This window comes from Choloepus didactylus (genome assembly GCF_015220235.1).
Source record: "Choloepus didactylus isolate mChoDid1 chromosome 23 unlocalized genomic scaffold, mChoDid1.pri SUPER_23_unloc1, whole genome shotgun sequence".
Taxonomy (NCBI): Eukaryota; Metazoa; Chordata; class Mammalia; order Pilosa; family Megalonychidae; genus Choloepus; species Choloepus didactylus.
The window spans coordinates 1,664,845-1,684,518 of record NW_023637590.1 but is presented as its reverse complement, the minus strand read 5'-3'; the positions used below and the strand labels follow the sequence as shown (position 1 = coordinate 1,684,518).

The 19,674-nt window shown below is 62.9% G+C and overlaps 2 protein-coding genes and 1 long non-coding RNA gene across 14 annotated transcripts; 1 reads left to right on the top strand and 2 right to left on the bottom strand.

The window, feature by feature from the left end:
* Nucleotides 1–34: 34 nt before the first annotated feature.
* Nucleotides 35–7,860, bottom strand: LOC119524875 (glutathione hydrolase 1 proenzyme-like). Its single transcript, XM_037823541.1, has 13 exons — nucleotides 7,730–7,860; nucleotides 7,210–7,374; nucleotides 6,566–6,696; nucleotides 6,355–6,441; nucleotides 5,428–5,620; nucleotides 5,050–5,207; nucleotides 4,078–4,227; nucleotides 3,703–3,839; nucleotides 1,295–1,482; nucleotides 996–1,123; nucleotides 794–906; nucleotides 596–709; nucleotides 35–317 (listed from the first exon to the last, which is right to left on the bottom strand). The coding sequence occupies exons 2-13, from the start codon at nucleotides 7,368–7,370 to the stop codon at nucleotides 174–176; spliced, it is 1,704 nt and encodes a 567-aa protein (XP_037679469.1). The 5' UTR covers nucleotides 7,371–7,374; nucleotides 7,730–7,860; the 3' UTR covers nucleotides 35–173.
* LOC119524876 lies at nucleotides 7,730–15,278 on the bottom strand. Of its 12 annotated transcripts, none has more exons than XM_037823548.1 (9): nucleotides 15,027–15,278; nucleotides 14,826–14,909; nucleotides 14,174–14,315; nucleotides 13,836–13,972; nucleotides 13,318–13,468; nucleotides 9,512–9,603; nucleotides 8,223–8,295; nucleotides 8,000–8,022; nucleotides 7,730–7,860 (listed from the first exon to the last, which is right to left on the bottom strand). In XM_037823548.1, exons 1-7 carry the CDS (start codon nucleotides 15,265–15,267, stop codon nucleotides 8,249–8,251), a joined length of 894 nt encoding a protein of 297 aa, XP_037679476.1. In that variant the 5' UTR covers nucleotides 15,268–15,278; the 3' UTR covers nucleotides 7,730–7,860; nucleotides 8,000–8,022; nucleotides 8,223–8,248. The 12 variants fall into 12 exon arrangements, with proteins under 12 accessions (XP_037679476.1, XP_037679471.1, XP_037679482.1 ...); XM_037823543.1 differs by having other exon boundaries at nucleotides 7,730–7,867; nucleotides 7,935–8,022; nucleotides 15,027–15,277; XM_037823554.1 differs by having other exon boundaries at nucleotides 13,318–13,354; nucleotides 14,203–14,315; nucleotides 15,027–15,277.
* Nucleotides 9,720–13,744, top strand: LOC119524877. The gene is made up of 4 exons (XR_005214888.1): nucleotides 9,720–10,203; nucleotides 11,786–11,879; nucleotides 12,710–12,823; nucleotides 13,330–13,744. It is a non-coding gene; the product is annotated as an uncharacterized LOC119524877 (long non-coding RNA).
* Nucleotides 15,279–19,674: the final 4,396 nt, after the last annotated feature.

Here is a 19,674-nt window from a genome sequence, read left to right as displayed (position 1 = left end):
GGTGGGAGATGACCAGTTGGCGAGGCTGCCCCGGGCCTGGCACTGCGGCCCCCCGTTTATTGCTGATCGGCTGCTCCCGGGGCCAAGCGTGTCCCCCGACCCCAAAGTCCGGCTCCGGGCCCCAACGGGCCTCACGCTCCCGTCCGCCGGCCAGTCCTGTCCACACCGAGCTCTCAGTAGCCCGCAGGTTCTCCTCCCTTCCTGGAGTCCGAGGCGGCCGCCCAGCCGCTGTCCGTGCGCACGATGGCCTGCACCACGGCGTAGGTGGACGTGACCTCCGTGTGGTGGTGCCGGCTCTCCAGGGCTGCAACCACGGCCTGGGGGCGCAGTTGTGGGGAAGGACAGGGTCTTCAGTGAGGCCCAAGCCCCGGTCCCACCCCACCAGTGTGGCCCTGGGCTTTGCAGACCGGGACGGGGCCGTTTCCGTCAAGTTCCGGGCCGTTGGGTGTCATTGGAGCCGGTGGCCCAGCCGGGCAGGGGGCCGTGGGGGGCCAAATGTCCATCGGGGATGGCTCGGGAGAGCTGCGTCTCCCACACACACACACACACTCTGATTCCCCCGCCGTGACTCAGTTTCCCCGCCCGGCACTCCCACCTTGTCCAGGCTCTCCTCCAGCTTTGTGGCGTTGGGCAGGAGCTGGTTGTGCAGCCGCGGCTCCTCCACGGCCCGCTTCACGTCGTAGCCGAACCACAGGCTGTGGATAATGGCCTGGAGGGGCGTTGGGGACTGGGGTCAGTCCGGCCCGGGGACAGGGGCTGGGGGTGCGGTCGGGGAGCATGGGGGTGCTCCTACCAGCGCGGTGGCCGTGGTGATCTGCGTGCCCCCCGAGGCGCCCACCACCATGTGCACCTGGCCGTCCCGGCCGACGATGATGCTCGGGCACATGGACGACAGCGGCTGTTTCCCTGCGGTCAGCGGGGAGGGGACGAGAGACGCGCGGGTCAGCTGGCCCGGCCCGCCCAGGCCCCCCCACCTCGCCACGGGGCACCCCCACCTGGCTTGATGAAGTTGGCCGGCGAGGGGGGCACCCCAAACTGGTTGGTGATGTTGGGGGAGCTGAAGTCGTCCATCTCGTCGTTGAACAAGATCCCGCTGACCCTGGAGCGGATCTTGGAGCCGAAGCTTGGGAAAGCCGGGTCAGACGGCCGGGACCCCCCAACCCCACCCCCCGACCCCCTCAAAAAATACCCAAAACACCCCACGAGCGCCGGGCTCTTGGTTTCCCACCACACGCCGCCCTCCGGAAGCCTCTGCCCACCGCCCCCATCACTGACCGCCCCGAGCGTCCCCTACTAGAGGTTGATGGTGCTCGTGGCCGACACGGCACTGCCATCCTCCGAGACCACCGAGAGGTGGGCCGTGCCCCCGTCGTCGGGCGTGTAGTACTTGGGCTCGTAGTACGACTCGGGGTGCGTGGTGTCGTCGGAGATCCGGGCTCGGAGCCGGGCGGCAAAGAACTCGGAGCTCATGTTGCGGATCGCCTGCCGAGACCCCAGAGCCGGCCCGAGGAGTGGGGAGTGTGGCCGGGGATGGGGAAGGGGGGTGTACACAGGGTTATGCACTCTAAACCTTCCGGGGCTCCCCAAAGTCTGGGGAGGGGGGGCCGGGGCATCTTGAGCGGCCCGAATGACCGGCCTCCCTCCAGCCCCCATCTTTGTCACTCTCTGGCAACCTGGAATGTCTTTCTGTCTGTCCCTCAAGTCCCTAAACTCTCACCACATTCAATCAGGGAATCCACACCTGCAAATCTTGCAAACTGTGGAAAAATTCATGCTGGCAAATATTTATGGAGCTCTGCTGCATGCTCAGTGCCGGGGGAGTCAGCAGGGTACAGACATGCAAGTCGCTGCCCTCATGGACCTCACAGGGTAAGGGGGACAGGGAGGGATGGAGTCACCAGGGAGGACTTCCTGGAGGAGGCGGCATCTCGAACGAGGCCTGAACGGTAAGTGCAAAGGCCCAGAGGCAGCCTGTGGGTGACGGGCACAGAGCGAATGGGGCTACAGGGAGAGGAGGCTGAAGTTGTGGGGAACACATCCCTGGCAGGTGTTTGAACCCCATGAGTTGAGTTGGCGGGCGAGGTTGGGGCTGGGAGGTGAGCAGGAAGGTGTTGGCAATTGGGATTCGGGTGGCTTTTAAAAATCACAAGCCTGGGTGACATCCCCAAGGGGGCAAGGCAGGTGGAGAAGAGGGAGCCAGAGAACCAGCCTGGAGGAGAGAGCAGAGAGGGATCCTGGAGATCGAGCAGAGGAAAAGTCTCCAGTGGGTTTCAGCAGGATCCCATGGATTTACAGACTTATGCATGGAGCAAATGTTGACCCCGAATCTACTCGGAGGTAAAAACAAAAAAAAGGACAAATCCAGGATGTGAGTGGGATGTCCTGCAAGACCACAGCCTTGGACTTGAAAAAACCATTGCAACGTGCAAAGCTTGGTGGATCTTGGATCTAAAAAACACAGGGGGCCCTCGGGAAATTTCCACATGGGCCGTGACAGCGCGTGCGTCTCCGTGGCAGGTTTCTGGTGCCAAAATCTCTTGTTCGAAGCGAGATTCTGGAGTCAGGGCTGCAGCTCAGGGCTTGGAAAGGGCTCTCACGGGCTGCGAAGTTGTTTTTTTCCGGAATGTGGAGCCCACAGTGGCCTCCACGAAATGAGGCTGGGGCACTGCCGAAAAAATTCTGCACGTTTCCAACCTGCAGCGCGAGATCTGTACTTCTTATGAAACGAATTCAGAAAGGTGATGGATGGAGAGAAAAAGAGATGGGTGAAGAGAAGGGGAGGGAGATGTTGGCAAAAAAAAAAAAAAAAAGCCCACAGTTGGTGACGTGTGGGTGAAGAGGACACGGTTGTGAGTTGGCATTTAAAAAAAAAAAACAAAAACATTTTGGTAGGTGTGAAAATTTGCAAAATAAGAGGTTGAGGAGCTGTGTGAGCTGCTGCTGAGAAGGGGAAACCGAGGCTGGCCATGGGGATATGGCGGCGTGGGAGGGGAGGGTGCCCGGTGGAGCGGGGAACAGTGGAGGCTGTTGGGAGAAGGTTCTAGAAGGGATGGAGAGGACGGGGTGGGGGCAGGTGAGCTCTAAAGGGGAGCAGGGGGTGCCCCCTGGGAATGAGCCGCCTTAAAAGGGGAAATGACGGGGCAAGCGGCCGAGGGGAGCTCTGCAGACAGAGAACCCTCCCTCCCTTCTGGTAGCTTCGATCCATCATCTCCAGGACACAAGACGCCAAGACGCTTTGCTGGCGGCGATGGGGGTAGGAGGTGTGGGGAGAAACGAGGGGGCTACAGTCTGCACCCGTGGTCGGCAGCTCTGCCCCCCATGCCCCGTCAGGAGGGAAATGCACAATGGGGGTTCTGGGGGAGGCCCAGCGTGGAGCTGGGGCACCAAAAGGGGGCTCAGGCTAGGGTCCCCAGGGTGGGGGGTGGCACGAGGGAGCAGGTGGACAGCAGTCACTTATCCTCTCCCCCCAACTCCTTCTCATCCTCCCCAGAGCTCCGGGGACCCCTGGGCTCCCAAGAGCCTTCCCTGCAGAGTTAGAGGGGTGCCAAGTACCCACGGTCCCGTCTGTGTCCCCCAGCCCTGGCCACCCCGTGAGCTCTGCGGGGCCCACCTCCCAACTCCGTGGTGGGAACGGATTAGGAAAGCAAGCTCAAGGCTGGGGCGGTCCCAGGGCCCGCGGTGGGCACAGCCCCTGCCCCTTACCTCCGTCACATCGACGAACTTGGGGTCCCCGAGCAGCGTCCTCTTGGCGTAGGCGAACCGGAAGGCCTCCACGATGCGGTGGTACGTCAAGCCCTTCTGCTCCGGGGTCTCCACGCTCTCCTCGGAGAAGTTGTAGCCTGCCCAGGCAGAGCAGGGCTCGGGTTGACACATCGGGGGGAACCAGGGACACCCCAACTCTGCCCAGCTTCTTCGCCCCCTGGAGGAGGACTTAACCAACCAACAGCGGCTGCCTTGGGGGGCCCGTGCGAGCTCGGGGTGTGCGGATGGAGAGAGGCAAGGCCCAGAAAGTTCTGCACCTGGCCTGGCCCTCATTGTCCAGCCCGAGAAAGCGCCCAGGCTTGGGGGGCCACTTACCCTTGAGGATGTTGAGGATCAGGGCCAGCACGGGGCCGCTGAGCGGGGCGCTGGGCATGTAGAGCACCGCGTCCCCGAGGCTGATGTTCAGGGGTTGCTCGATTAGCTCCGCGCGGTAGCTGCTGAGGTCCTCGGCTGTGATGATGCCCCCTGCGGTGGGGTGGGCAGTTCGGGTGGGTCCCCGACTTTCGGGGGTATGTGGCTATGCCACGGGGGCAGGGTTGCACCTCCAGGGGCTCCCCTCCTCCTTCCAAGCCCCCTCCCCTGCTTGCCGCACCGGCCCCCCCAGGTCTGTCTGCTCCTCTCTGTGCAGCCACGGGGGTGTCTCTAAACGGGAAATATCTGCTCCCAGCCCCCTCCTCCTGAGGCTAATGGGTGGGCCACTGGGGACCCCGGATCCTACTAGAGAAAGGGGCTCCTGGCAGACAGGGTATTTACAGGCTAATTTTCCATCCGTGGGATCGCCCTCCACGGGAAACGCTGACAGAAATAACACACGGTGTGAAAAAGGCTGGGGCCGTGAGAACCTGTCACCCAAAGCCCCTCCAACGCTCTTTCCCCACGGCATCCCCTGGGACCCTCCTGGTGACGGGCCTAAGCCGGTCCCGCCGCCGGGATTGGCATTGCGTGCTCTGCCTTGTCGGCAGCTTGGGTGCCGCCTCCTCCAGGAAGTCCTCCAGGATTCCCAGCCCACCAGGGCCACGAGAACCTGCCACTCAAAGCCCCTCCAACCCTCTTCCCCCACAGCATCCCCTGGGGCCCCACTGGTCCCACCATCGGGATTGGCATTGCATGTTCCGTCTCGTCGGCAGCTCGGGTGCCGCCTCCTCCGGGAAGTCCTCTGGGATTCTCAGTCCGAGATCTAGTGCTCCGGCCTGCGCCTCCACTGGGGGGTGCTTTCTCGCCTGGACTGCGCAGCCTCGGCCTCTCTCTGCCCCAGGGTGCCCGCTGCGCCCCGAGTCACCCGCTCACCGGCCTCCCGGATGTCCTTGACGATCTGGGCGGTGAGGCTGCCATTGTAGAAGGCCTGGGCACCCTCGCGGGCCAGCGTCTCGTACGTGTCGGCCAGCCGGGGCAGGATCACCCGCTCTCCTTCCTGTAGCACCTTCCCGTTCCGGCAGAGCACCTCGCTGGGGCAGAGGGTGCTCGGGTGAGGCGGGCCGGCCGGGGACTCAGGACACGGTCCCCCGATGTGGCGGGAAGGGTTTGCCCCGCCCCAGAGCCTTGCCCCCCCATTGGTGCAAGTTCTAGAAGCAGAGAATGTTCCCCTGCCCGTCCCCCTACACACGGGGCCCTCGGGGACCACACCGTCCCCACTCAGGGGCAGCCCGCTGACGCCCGCTGACGTACCACAGCGCGGGCCACCGCTCGATGGCCTCCTGGCTCCTACTCAGGGCCGCGGCCAGGCCCTTGCCCACGGGGAAGCCGTCTCGGGCGAGCTGGATGCTGGGCTGGAAGAGCCGGGCCCAGGGCAGCCGGCCGTGCCGCTGGTGTGCCAGCTCGTAGCCGCGGATCTCGCCGGGGACGGCCACCGACAGGCCCCCTGCGACGGAGAGGGACACGGTTGGCGGCCACGGAGGGGACGCCTTTGATCCGTGGGCAGCAACCCTGGCAGCTTCCCCAGACGGGGCCGGTGGGGGACCGAGGGGGATATGGGACCTCTGAGGTCACCCCCAGGCTTGGCAGGCAAGAAACGGAGTCAGCACAGCCCCTAGAGCAAGCCCGGGCTGTCATGCAAGGCCGAGCCAGCCCTGCAGCAGGGGACTCCATTTCTCTCTTCCAGTATCTCACCGCCTGGCCTGTCCTTCAGGTGCAAAGGCCCTGGGGTCACCTTGCCCGACCCACCTGCAAATCCTTCAAAGGGTGCTCGGTGTCAGCCGTCCCAGCCGCCCCCAGCTCCCCTGCACCTTCTTGTCCCTCGATCCTGTGGTTTCCCATCGAGCAGCATCCCCAGTAGCCGCTGACACCCCTCATCGGCTGCCCAAGGATTCTGGGCACCTACTTTCCCCTTCGGGCCCGGTTAGAAAAGGTGGCACCCCACAGAGGAACAAATGAACAATGAATGAATGATCCGAGACACAGTGGGCTCGACCTTAGCTGTGTGACACCAGTCGATCTGCACGACCTCTCTGGGCCCCAAGAGTGCAGGGAGGATGCTGGGGGCTACTGTTTGTCATGGGAGGGTGGAAGGAAGGAAGAGGTGCTCTCCGGAGCTCCCCGCCAGCAACGGCCCGGCTCTGCACCCAGCACCCCAAACCAACCCCACGCACCCCTCACCTTCCTGTGACTGCACCGTGCTGTTGAACATGGTGGCGGAGGCCCGTCCGGGGGCTGCCTCGCGGGCGTTGATGATCTCGGCTTTTCCTGGTGGTCGGGGGTGGGGGAGACGGCGGGTGGGCAGGCGGGAGCCACGCGGGACCCCGCACCTGCCTGGGCCCAGGCTCCGCCCGGCCGAGCTGCACCCTCATCCTTCCCCACAGGCACTCACTCATGGTGCTGTTGTAGATGGTGAGAAACAAGCCACCGCCGATGCCCATGCTCTGTACGTTCATGAGCCCCACACACAGCAGGGCCGCGATGGCGGCGTCCACCGCCGAGCCGCCGTCCTTCAGAGCGTCCCTGCACGTGGGGGACAGCGGGGAGCGGGACACTGTGGGCTGCCAGCCCCCTACGCACCCCCTGTCCCCCTTGCCGGAAAGGAGGATGGAAGGGGAGGCCATAGGCATATGTGTTTCATCTTGTTTCCATTTAAGACATTAAAGACACGTAACTCTAAAACCAACGGCCTTATATTTCCCTCTTTTTCTAGCAAACAGCCACACATGACAGCTGCCACGGGGGAAAAATGGCAAACTGTGATTTTTTTCATGCATGGCCTATTTTCCATTTACGTCGAAATGATTTTTGTATCTGGAGCGAGACGGGACTCCAAAATTAAGAAAGACTGCCGAGCGTCTCCAAAAAGACAGGCGCTCGAAGAGCTGAGGAAAGGGGTCCCTGCTGACGGCTGGGTTCTCAGGTTTTGAGGTCTCTTCTCCCCTGACCGGGGGCTCCGAGAGGGTCCCCGGGAATGACGCGCCCCTCCACACGTATTTACAGGTGGGGAAACTGAGTCTCGGGGGCCCCACTCACCTGCCGATCTCTGAGCAGTGCTTGGCGTCGGTGGCCACGGCCGCTCTGGGGTACACGTGGTTGGGGTGCGAGGAGGGTGAGGTGAGCCAGACGCAGAGGATGATGACAAGCACCACGAGGACGGCGGCCAGCAGGCCCAGCACCACGTACCGCCTCTTCATGGTGCTGCTCACGTGGAGCACAGCGTAAATGCCAGGCCTCAGAAACGGGGACCCCTGGCTCCTTCCGGCTCAGGCTGCCGGGGCCCCCATCTCGATGTTTCCAAATCCTCCCTGCTCACCCCTGGGCGCTCCAGCTCCAGTAAGGACCCCATCTCCAGCGGGGTCTCCTTCCTGGGAACCCCCGGCTGGAGCCTTCTCTTGCTAAGGGGACCCCTCACCCCAGCCCGAAGCCCAGCACGACTCAGGGGTCCCCCGGGGCGGCCTGCCCATGGGTGCTCACCTCCGTCCTGCCCTTGAGGGGGGCACCTGCCGTGTCCCCCCTGGAATAAGCAGATCAGCTGCCACAGGTCGGGACTTACCTTCTGTCAGTGGATGGGAGCCCCGAGTGTCACCCGGGCAGGTGGCCCCGAAAGATGGGAAGGTGTAGCTGGGCCCCGTGGCCACGGAATCTTTTCCAGGGACTCTCTCTCCAAGCAGCTGCCTCGTCCTCCTGAAAACTGAGTGGGGGCATGTGAAGCAGGCCCTGTACCCCGTCCCCAGGGGGTCCCCTGCAGCTCTCCCCACCTCCTGCTCGTTTCTCTGCCTCTGGGTGAGCACCGGCGTTGGAGAAGGGGGCAGCGGCCACTCACAGGATGGTGTGGATTCTCGCCTTCTGTCCAGGCGTGGTCGAGAGAGGGTTTAAAACAGAGCAGGACGGGAGGAAGGGGACAAAGCAGGTGACAAAGCAGGAGAAAGGCTCGGATGTGCGCTGGGTGGTGGGGGGTGGGTTCGAGGGGGCAGGGGCTGGGCTGTGGGACCTCGGGCAGGTCACTCGCTGTCTGCCCCCAGCTCGGGGGACGTGGTAAAGATTACGTGGTGTGACGTGCTGGTGCTTGGTTTTAAATCCAATGGCCACTAAAATCATCAGAGCTGTGCCCACGATGTTCTGGAGAATAGAAAAGAAGCTGGCATCGAAGTGCAGGAGGGTCATGAACATGGGGACCAGCGGCTTCCTAAGTGTTGGCAGCCACTTTGACCCCATGAGGTACCCACAGGGGGCTGGGGTGGAGGACGGCAGCGGGAGCCCTGTGATAGCATCTGACTATCATCTTGAGAGTGGAAGTCTGGAAACTTCCAGCCCTCCCCTGCAGAGGTGGAAGCCGAGCCCCAGAGCAGAGGGGGCCCGGCGGGTAAAGCCTTTACCCCAAGTCCCCCACCCCACCCCAGGAGGCAAACCAGCCTGGTTCTCTGAACTCCGCTCTCCCTCCCGCTCCCGTTGTCCTCTCTGTCCTCCTTGAGGTGGCCCGAGGCCTCTTGCCAAAGTGCCAGACCTGCCCTCCCTGCTCCCATGGCCAGTCCATGCCCTCCGCCCTCCCCCAGGCCAGCACAGCCCACTGGGCACATGGCAGTTTGCACCCTGGGGAAGTTTCTGGGGTGGGCACAGGTCAGGATTAAGGGCTCCTTATGGACACAGCCTGTCCTGGCAGACAGCAGCTGGGCTGGCCACATGTGGCGTCCATTCTGGACCCAGAAAATTCCCATCCCAGGCGGGTGGGCAGCAACGGAGCGGGGACCCCTCTCATCCCTCCATCCACCCAGGTCCCCTTGGGGTTCTCCCCTCTTCTCCGGACCCACAACCTCCCCAGGATCAAGCTGCAGCCCCCCAGATCCTTCCATCTGCCCAAGGGCCCTGGTGGGCTCCCCAAGAGGGCAGGAGGCAGCCAGAGAGCCTCAGTCTATTTGGGGGCAGGGGTTGGGGGTTTGCGGTGACCCTGGGCCCTGTCCCCTCCTCCCTGGCCATTGCAGCCGGCAGGCCTGGTCCAGCCTCCTGCAGAAAAATGTCCCCAGCCTTGCGGAAGACGCCCTGCTGGGGGGCCCCCCGGCTTCCTGCCCTCCCCCCACTGAGTTCCCAAGCCCAGCTCGGCGGCAGGGGGGAAACCGAGGCCCGAGAGCGGTCAGCCTCGGACCCCTACCCAGGCCGCTGTCCTTGGGACCACCCCATGGGGACCCAGAAGACAGCCCTGGGGACCGACAGGCGGCTTTGCCTGCCTGGGAAAGTCTCGGCCCCGGAAGCTGCTGGAGGGGGGGACCCAGAGCCACACCTGTGGCCCCCGCCGAGCTGCGACTGGGGACTGGGATCTGGGGGTTGCTTGTGTGCTCACCTAGTCCCTCGGGGGAGAAGAGGCATTCCCTGCAGGGCGATCGGAGCCGTCTGGGAGGGCGTCCGGCGGGCTGTCTCCAAGAGACGTCCAGCCTGGGCAGGGAGGACGCGGGGGCTGACGTCACCGCAGGGCCGCGTAGTGGCCCGGCCTGTCCCCAGGTGACTAAAGTTCACACGGCCCTGGGCGGGCCCCGGCCGGGGTGGGGTGGGGTGGGGGGTTCCCACTTGCAGATCCGCTTGCTTCCAAAGGGTGGGTGTCCACGGGCCAGCCCCACAGGCCGGTGCCCCCCGGCCCCTCTCGGAGGGTCTGGGGCCTCCAGAGCCAGACGTGGGGTCCCCGAGCTGGTTTCCGCTGCCACCCGGGGCCCAAAGAATCGCCCGGAAGGAGCCCAGAGCGGGGCCAGAGCCCGTCCGCGGTGACCCAGCCTGGCCACCTGTCCCAGGAGCAGCTGGGCACTGGGGCCTGGGGACCCTTGGCCTCCGTCTGACAAGGACACGGGTCAGCGGCTCCCCGAGTCACAGTGCCCTCCCCCACTCCCCAGGCTCCTGCAAACCGGGTCCTCTGATGGCCGGGGACCCTGAAGCTGGCTCGGTGTCGGGACGAACCCCACTCTGGGCACCCTCCCAGTGGCCCCAGGCTGGGGGTGCTACACGGGAGCCCCTTTTTCTGACCTGCCTCCCGCTGCAGAGCAGGTAATCAAGAGGAGAGACAGGGTGGCAGCCAGGGGCCAGAGCCCCACCAGCCTGTCCCCCAGGGCCGGACGCTGGTCAGGGACATCGGGGTGGCTTGGCCCTGCCTTCCGGGGCAGTCGGCTGGGAGGGGGTCTGCAGGGGAGGGACACAGGACTCTGTCCCCAGCCCCAGGCTGCTCAGCAGTTTCCACCCCGCCAGGGATGGCACGGGACACGCAAGGATCAGCAGCGGCAGGGGGGCAGCAGGCAGAAGGAATGGACAGAGGACCCCGAGAGGAAAACCCTGGGCTGGGGCAAGTTGGGGGACGGAGGATGTTGGGGCGTAGATGAAACCTGGCAGCAACTGCAGGATCGCAGAGAGGGAGAGCAGGGGGAGACGAGAGAGTTGCCTCAGTAAAGGCTGTGCCAAATGAAGGAGGCCCTGAGTAAGGGGAGGTTGTCACAGTCTGTCCCCATCAGCCCCCCACCCTCTCGTGCAGAGTGGGGCCTCTGGAGGAGGTGGTCTGGGGGAAACCATGTCACCTTGAGGCTGGGGTGGGGTGGGGGTGTCCCCTAGACCTCACAGCTCCTGTCCCGGGCAACGTGAGGTAGTGAGCTCCCCATCACTGGGAGTGTGCAAGTGTCACCCAGCCAGAGATGGCTGCCTCTGCCATTAGCATAATCCCCCCCCACACACACACCCCTCCACACCTCCAAGGCTGAACACAGCAGGTTTCCTGGACATGGAAAGAGAGGAGCAGGAGAAAGAGACAGAGCTGCCAGCCCGGAAAGTCTGTTAATCCTCCAACGCAGCCAGATGGCTGTGTCACCCAGGTGTCACCGTAATGTCAGAGCCGCCAGGGCAAAAGTGGGGCACAGGCAGAGCCCAGCCCCAACCCCATTTCCCAGATGGGATACCGAGGCCGAGCCAGAGGCAGCTTGCACCTGGAGGCCCACAGAACCACAGGTGGGCCCGGAACCCCCCCACCCTGGCCCTGCCAGCCCCACACCTTGGGGTCCCTTCTCAGCAGCTGCCCGAGCCCTGCACACAGCCCCGGATGGGAAACTTCTCGGCCATCCAGACCTGAAGTGGCAAGTGTCCCTCTCGTCGCCCACCCGGGTGGCATGGGGTTGAGAGTTAGAAAAAGATGTCTCCTTCCTCGCCACTCCCTGCCGGAAGGCTGTCACCATATCTTTCTGTGTCTGTTGCGATCACAAGGCAGCTGGGTGCCCCCTGGGGTTGGGCAATGGCCCCTTGCACAATCCCCCCTGCCCCATCCCCCAGCCCACCCACAACAGCACCCAGAGGCCTCCCCCCCCAACACACTGCAGCTTCCGCTCTGCTCTAGTGCTGCCCTCTCCCCACCCCAGGCCTCAGTTTCTCCAAGCTGCTGTCCCCCACCCTCCAAGAGTCCCACTTCCTGGGAGCCCGGTGGCTCCACCCCAGCCCTTCCCCACCCCCACCTCCACCTGAGGCAGGGTGACCCTTTCAAACCCATCGGCCAGGCAAGGGCCAGAGGTCTGCAGTATAGACCTGGTCAGACAGATGTGAGCCCCCCGCCCTGTACCCCCAAATGCAGCTCACCCTGGATTTCTCAACCCAGGCTCGGAGAGGAAGAGGGACCCCTCGAGACCGCAGCCGAGCACATGGCCTGGGCTTCCTTCACCCCGTCTGCAGCATTCAGCTGCTCAGAGAGGGTGAGCTGTGCTTTGGGGTCACACAGCACTGTCGGGGGTGGGGGTTGGGGTGTCCCGGCTCACCTGGCCCCCGGGGTTGGCTGTCCTGCCACCCTCCCTCCAGGCCTGAGCGAGTCCCCTGCTGTGACCGCTGCTCCTCCCCCACCCCCTTCCCCTCCAGGGCCTGGGGGAGGGGGTGGCTTTAAAGGCACAGGATCCATTTCAGGTTGGGAAAAGTGCTGGCTGCTGGGCCCGCCCCTGAGACAGCGGCACCCAGGACAGCTCAGGACCTCTCTCAGCTCAGGGTGGGGCCCAACCCTGGAGGAGAGAACCCCAGCTCCGAGGGCTTCACGCAGAGACAAGGCCAGACCAAGGTTTCCTGGGGGAAGGTAGTGAGCTCCCCGTCAGTGGAGGGGTGTAAGCATCCCGGACCCCCACCAAGCCAGAAGAGTCGAAGTTTCTCTGCCCCCTGTTCCCCACCCTCAGGGCTGCAGGTGGGGTGTCTAGGGGCTGTGACTCCAAGGACCCCAGGAAAAACATGGCCCAGGGGGGCCTTTAGTCATCCAACTGCTTGGGGTTACGAGCAAGTTGCTGATAGAGGACAACAACCAGTGGAGGCAGGAAGGGGACAGAATGGAGGACAGAGTGGGAAGGGAGTCGGGGAGGGGCCCCCAAAGCCAAGCCACTTCCTGGAGCCCCAAATGCCCAGTCTGCTCATGGAAGGGGTGTGGGGACCCCCCAGATCACCAGATACACACATGGCCTGTCACCAGCCAGTTTCGCCATCGTTAGCCCAGCCCTGGCTCATTCGTTCATTCATTCGTTCCTTCATTCATTCATTCCCCCATCAGATTCTTCTCTCTGGGAGTCCCCAGCCTGGTTGAAGATGGGACAGCTTGGCTGGCAAAAGGACCAGGCATCCGCCAGAGCTGGGATTGGCGTGGGGAAGCCACACCAGCTGGAAGGTACCAGAACCACGCGGTGTGGAGGCCTGGGTAGGCCCCCCCTGAGCCCTGAGGTGTCAAAACTGGAAAGGGGGTGACCCAGCTCAGACCTTGAGAGGTCAGGCCCACGTCTCTGGCCTTTGAGAGCCCCGGGAGGTGGTGAATATGTCACCAAGCTTGTCACCCATTAACCTCGGCTCACTCATTAAGATCCTGGTGGGTGCCTGTCCCTGGGGCCGGGCTGAGCAGGCAGGGCCGTGGAGAGAAGGGGGTGTGGGTGGGGGGCCAGCCAGGCTTGGGCTCTCTGGTGTCCTGGTGTTTTGAGGAGTGTCCCTGGGCCAGTGGCATCGTGGGGTCACCATCCTGCCATCCCAAAGCCTTTCCTCTCCTAATCGTCCCCGGGGCTGGCACCGTGGGGGCCCTGGCCAGACAGGGGGGCCCCAAGGGCTTGTCCGGTAGGTGGGGGAGGCTCGGCACAGGCCCAGCTCCCCTCCAGTGCCCTCCAAGGCTCCTACCTGCTCCGGCAGGTTCGGATCTGCCCCACCTCCGGGCCTGGAAAAGCAAAGCACCCAGTGAAGAAAGTGGGGTGCTTTTGGTGCAGGAAACCACAGTCTGGGAGGGGAAGGGGCTTGCCCACCACACCGATGAGGCCGTGCAAACCACTTCCTGCAAGAGACACCCATTGCAGCCTTCCGCCAGGCCCCGCTGCCCTTGGAGGTGCCAACCAAGTCTCGTGGGCCATGGGCAAGGGCCCCAGTGGGTAGAGACACGACATCCCAAAGGCGGGTCCGGGGGGAAGTACCACCTTCCCATCCACCCCTCTGGGAGCCAGGAAATCTGATACAATCCGGGATATTTTGTGTTCCTGGCACTGAGTATTCCCTTGGTGAATTGGTTAAATGCAACCGACTTGGAACCTAAGCATTGTAGTGTCTTGATTCACTTTAGAATGGCAGAATCTCAAGTGTTTGGTTCTTCCCTCTCGCCCTGGAAAGTTTGGCTTGCATACCCACCCTGACGGGGAGCTCACTACCTGTAGAGATGGCGAGTCCATTTACAGATGCAAGTTCTTCCCGAGGCTGAGCCCCGAACTGCCTTCTGGTAACATGTTCTGCGGGCTGTGAGAGGTGGCCTGCTCGGGGGGGAGCAGGGGGAGCCCTGCAGACTAGGCTAAAGGGATGGAACAGAGACTCCGGCTCAGTGAGGGGGCTGGGGGTGCCCGGGCATGGCGGGGAGAAAGCAGACAAGTACAGGCTGGGTACACGCACAGGCAGAGAGCCCCTGCACCCCCACAACTGGCCGCCTCCCCTCCCGGAGAGCCTGGCCCACACCCCCGGCGCCCCTGTTTGCGGCATTCCCCGACCCCAGCACCCCGTTTGAAGTGAGGATGGAGGCTGGACCGGGGCCAAGTGTGTGGGCTTCAAAGACGCCTGCTTGTTAAAGTAACTGCCTTCTGGAAGCATCCGGGGGCAGCAGGGCCGGCCTGGCACCTCGTGGGGAACAAGTCCAGCTCCTGCACTCGGGGGGGGAGAGGGTAGAGTGGTCAAGGGCCTGGGCCCCGGAGCCCCTGGTTCAAATCCCACTGCAGCCATGCGTGCATGGCAACCACGCAAGATTCCCATCTGGAAAAACCCTCTCCTGGCGGCTGAACTCTAGGCACACGGCCCACCCTCTCCTCCCTGCCCAAGGGGCACTTAGAACATCACCTCGTGATTATCTGGGTGCCAGGGCGCCTGGCTTGTCTCCACGCCCTTGCCATCTGCACCCCCAGCTTGGCCTGTGCCCCCCTTGTCTTCCCTGACCCCACTGGGGCCACGTGGACCCAACACCTTTGGGTCTGCACCCCGGTCTCTCCCAGGCCTCCCCACCTCTCCGGCAGCCCCTTCTTGATCTCCTTGGCCAACCCAAGCTCCCTCCCCAGACCTCCCCAGCCACGGCGGGGGGCCCCTGCACCCTCACTTGGTCCTGCTACACCTGACCCCCTCTCTCCACCCCCACACACACACTCTGGGCCACCCCTCACCTGGCGACACCTCCTCGGCCGAGAGCTCAGTGTGCAGATCCGAGCGGGTCCCTCCCCGATGGAAAAACCCTTCACAGGCCCCCTCTGCCCGCCGTGGGAAGAAATACCAGTTTCCTGACGTGTGCCCGCCTCGCTGGGGCCCCACCCCCTTCCCCTGGGCTCCCACCCCTTGCTAGGGCAGGCCCTTGGCCTGAAGCTCACTCCCTTTAGTTCCTGCCTCAGTGCCACCTCCTCCAAGAAGCCCTCCTGGGCTTTCCCGGTCAGGGGCTTTCACCGGCTCCCGCCGTGCCCAGGAGCTCCCCCTCTGCAACTCCCCACTGCCGGGCGAGTGGATGGATCCTGTAAAATACCATAGAAAGTGCATGCCTAAAAATAGCTTGCACAAGTCAAACACCACTGCATGCCAAGCTCTCTCCTCTCTGTGTCTTGAATCCAACGACATCTTTGCCAGAAGGGCATTTTATGTTCCCCAGAGGTTTGGCAGAGACTACCTACCTTGCCTGGTACGTGGCACATCCAGTAAGTGGCAGTTCCAGGGGATTTGAACCCAGACCCCGAGCCTGTATCTGTAACCCCTGTGCCCCTCGGCCGTTTAGAGCCCTCAGGAGAAGGTTCTAGAAAACCCATCCCTGTAAGGATGAGCACTGGGGAATTTTTATTTCCATAGAGCATCTGCCTACTTCCTCTTGGGCAATCTTCCAAAACCATCTAGTGTCCTTTTTTGCAGTGGCAGCCAGGAAGCTCACTTGCTGTGAAGCACCATCAGCCCTGGGCTGGGCCTCCCTCCCCCCGGGCTTGGACTTTCCAAATGGGGGTTCAGGGGATGGATAAGGGGCCCAAAGTTCGGCAGGTCGAGCTCCAGCCCGGCTTTCCACCCCTCCCACTGGGACACCCAGACCGTGTCTCCCTGTCTCTCCAGCCGGGCAGCCCCATGGGTGGCTGAGGACTTGGGGAGCTAAAGGTGTGGCTGTTGCCGCTACTTGGCTCCTGGCAGGCCCCTCTTGGGTGCCCAGGGTGCCCCCAGTGGGATCTGGGGTTCGACTATGTCCAAGGCACCCAGCTCTCAATTCTGGCTTCCCAGCCTCTCACCTCACCGGCTCCCCAGAATCCACAGGGGGTGCCCTGTAGGGACCTGGTACAAGTCCCTGAATCTCCACATCAGCCCTGGGGGGCTGGGAGGGCAACATCACAGCCCCCCCACTCCCAGGGGGGTCTCCATAAACCCTTCTCTGCTGCCCCGGAGACTCCAGGAAGACGGGGCCAGCAGCCATCAGCTAAATACACATGGAGGCCGATGGGGTGAAACGAGGCCACCCCCTCCCTCCCATCCACCCACACACTCCTGGGGGGCGGCCCTGTCTCTGGGGGCCCTGGCCCAAATCAGGTGAGATAAAACAGTCGCTGAGAACCAACCCCACCCAGGCACCCCCACACAGCAGGCAGAGGGAACCCCATCCAGGGATTGAGAGCCGGAAGCCACTCTCTCCCCCTTCTTGGAAAAAGGTCCTCCAGGAATCTCTCGGCCAGGGCCATGGAGGGCAGGAGGGAGGGAAGGGGAAACAGGTCTCCGCTTTCCACGGGCCTGTGGGCTCTGGGCACCCCTCTCCCCACCATGCCCCCTTCCTGCCCCCCATCCCCATCGCCCACCCACCCCTGCCACTGTCTTCTCCCAGGAGAGGGGAACACGGCCAGATCAGGATCTGGAGCCATCCCAGAGCTGGCTCCAGCTCTGAGGATTTGGGGGGGAGCTTACCGGGCTGGGGGCTCAGGGCGGGGGATCCGAGAGGCCTCGGGGGCCCCGGGGCTCCTGCTCTGTCAGTTCAGCGGCAGTGCCCGGGCCCTGGGCGCGGGCAGGCTGGCAGCCGTGCAGTTTTGCCAGGAAGGAAACCTGCTGTGCCAAGGTGGCCCCGGGGCTGTGCCAGTGCAGATGGGGAGAGCAGGCAGCCGGGACCCGCCAGCAGATGCCAGGGAAAAAGGGGGGCCAGGAGAGTGGGGGTGCCTGGGCAGGCAATGGGGCCTGGGGGTCAGCTGGCGGCCGGGGAATCGAGACAATCTGCTGTGCTCTAACTCGTCTCGGGGGCTCAGCCCTAGGGGACCACAAAGTCTGACACCCAGCACCCTGTCCCTCCACCACACACAAAGCCTGGGTGGGCGACACGTCACCCAGAGGAAGGCACCTGAGTCTGTTCTCACTCACCACCCTGTCAGGGGCGCCCCACCCATGTCCCGTGTCTGCACACCCATCCTTGCAGCTGGGCACCTCCTCGTTGCCTATGAGAGCTTGGGGGTCTGGAGCCCTGTGACCCCCTCCCCAAGGAACGGGAGAAGGTTCCAGGGCTGGAGAACAGGGGTTCACCGGCATGCCCCATCCACGAGGGGCCTGGTCCCTGGCTGCAGGGAGGGTAGGTCAGATCCTGCATCGCCACACTGTGGGGATTTCCTGAAATTGGGTGCTTGCAAAGGGCCACCAGACCCCCAGCCCACCCTGCCCTGACTCCAGGTCCAGTGCTCCTTGCATGTCCTTCCTGGCTTGTCTCTGCTGCCCCCCAGCCAGACCCTTCCCAGGGAGCCCTGTGGAGCTGGCCCTGGCGCGGGGGGGAGGCCAGGGAGCTTAGGGAGGGGGTCTTGATGGGGGGAGAAGGTGAGGCTGGAAGGGAATTGGGTGGTGTGAAGCCGGGGGGACTGTGTGGGTAGAGTTGGGGGGCCGCTGAGCGTGCCCGTGTCTCTGGGGGTGGAAGTTGAGGGAACTCAGAGCTAAAACCCCAGATCCGGGCTTTGGCAAGAGGGGTGCAGAGCCTGGGACCCCAGTTTGCCCATGCAGCCCCCTGAGACACATCCCCAGCGTGCACCATTTGTGCTCCTAAGCAGCAGCTCGTGCCCACTGGGCACACAACGCCGGGCATCTACGCATAACCACACACCTGGGCTGGGAGTGTGGGGCTCCACCAGGTACCCGGGTCCCCCATCCAAGGTCTATGTTTTCTGGCCCCCGACATTGCCACTGGGCAAGCCACTTTCCCGCTCTGTCCCTGCCCCATCCTGGGAGCCGAAATCCAAGTGTGCCTGCCTCTGACCCACAGATAATTAGAGATGGGGAAACTGAGGTTTATGGAGAAATGGGAAGCCTGGGGCCACAGAGCAAATTGGGGGCAAGCCAGGGCCAGAGCCCATTCTCCAGCCTCCACCTGCAGCCCCACGTTTCCTTTCTCTGTGCCCGGCGGGCTGGAAAGGGGGAGCTGGCCCTTTAAGAGGAGCTGACCGGAGCGGCGGAAGTGGGCTGTGGTCTGGGGCCCCTGTCTGGGTCACCCCAGGCTCACCAGCCGCCCCTCCCTCGCTGGCATCTGCAGCCTGGACCGTGCTTTAAAATGCAAATGGCACGGGACTGCGGAATGAGCCAGAAACTGCTCAGGGCTCCCCGCTGGCCTCTGTCTGGGATGGCGTCTGGATGCCAAGGTACCGGCTGAGCTGGCCCTGTCTCGTATCCCACAGGGACCCTGCAGCATTAGCCCCTGGGCACCCCCATTTGGACTGTCTTCCTGTGCCTGGTGCTAAGGCTCACAGCTTGTCACTCTCTAGATTTGGGTGCGGGGGTGGGGGTGCCCCATACAGGGGGTCTGGGGTCCCCTCCGGGCCCTGCCTGCCCAGACGGCTTGTCAATTCCATCGATCGCCATTATTTGTTGATCCCGTATTTGGAACTTCGCCTCCTCGCTAAAATTTATCTGTCACCCCCCAAATCAACTGCTGGCTATTTCACGGTCATTCGCGGACATGCTCAGAGACGTGGAAAATTTGAGTGTCCCGATTTGCACATGTTTCCGGCTGAGTTTGGACAAGGCAATGCTCTGACTTCTTATTTCACTTCTCAGACTGTAAAGAAGAGTCCTTTTTGCAGTATATTTAGCGCCACATTTTTTTGCATTTTTGTGCTGTTTTTTTTTGTGTGTGTGCGTCTGATTTCGCCATGTCAAGTGGCCCCTGAGCGTAGTGCCGAAGTGCCGTCTAGCACTCCCAAGTTCAAGAAGTCTGTGGCATCCCTTATGCAGGAAACGGGTGTGTTGGACAAGCCTTGGGTTGGCTGTGAGTTTGGCGTTAAGGAATTGGCCTCTTATTTAATGAGCTCCAATTCCCTTGCCCCCACCATGCAACTTCTGATGGAACTTGCTATAAAATGTATGTTCAGAGGCTTTGTTTCAATGTTGCTCTGAAAAGTTCTGGATGCGACGATACTGTTTCTAGATGGGGTCAACCGGGGGCAGTCACAAAAAGGCTGACGGAGCAGAGAACTTTCTAGGGAACCACTGTATGCAGTTGTAAGGGGAAGCAGCAGATCTAAGCCGTCTTTAAGCAGAAACGTCCACAAAACAAGATTATGGGTTGACCAGTTGATGACAGGCTGTGGCCTGTGGCTGGTGGGAATCTGACCTGGTCATTCCCCCCTCCAGGGCCCTGGCTCCACATCTGCCAATTCAGTGGCTACAGGGGGATTTTACAGAACAAAACTACCACAGACAGGAATCGAGTGAATATCCTCTAAATGGACCCAAATTATGGCCAGCCCCATGAGGCCTGTGGGAAGACAGGAGAACGTGGCCAAGGAGGGAAGGCTGGAGGGCCTGGGGCCGGAGGTGGGGCATGCTTTCCGGGTGATTCCTGGGCTCCGGTGCCTGGGAGGACAGTGCTGTCGGCGTGAGCTGGTGGCTGCAGCTTGGGGAAGCTCGGGGACAGATCCCCAAGGGAATGCTGGAGGACAGCGGCACTTAAGGGTCACTGCAGAAGCAGGAGCCCTTAAAGAGTTTCCTTGAGCGAGCCCCCAAGCCTGGAAGAGGTAGGGTGTCACAGCCCCCCAT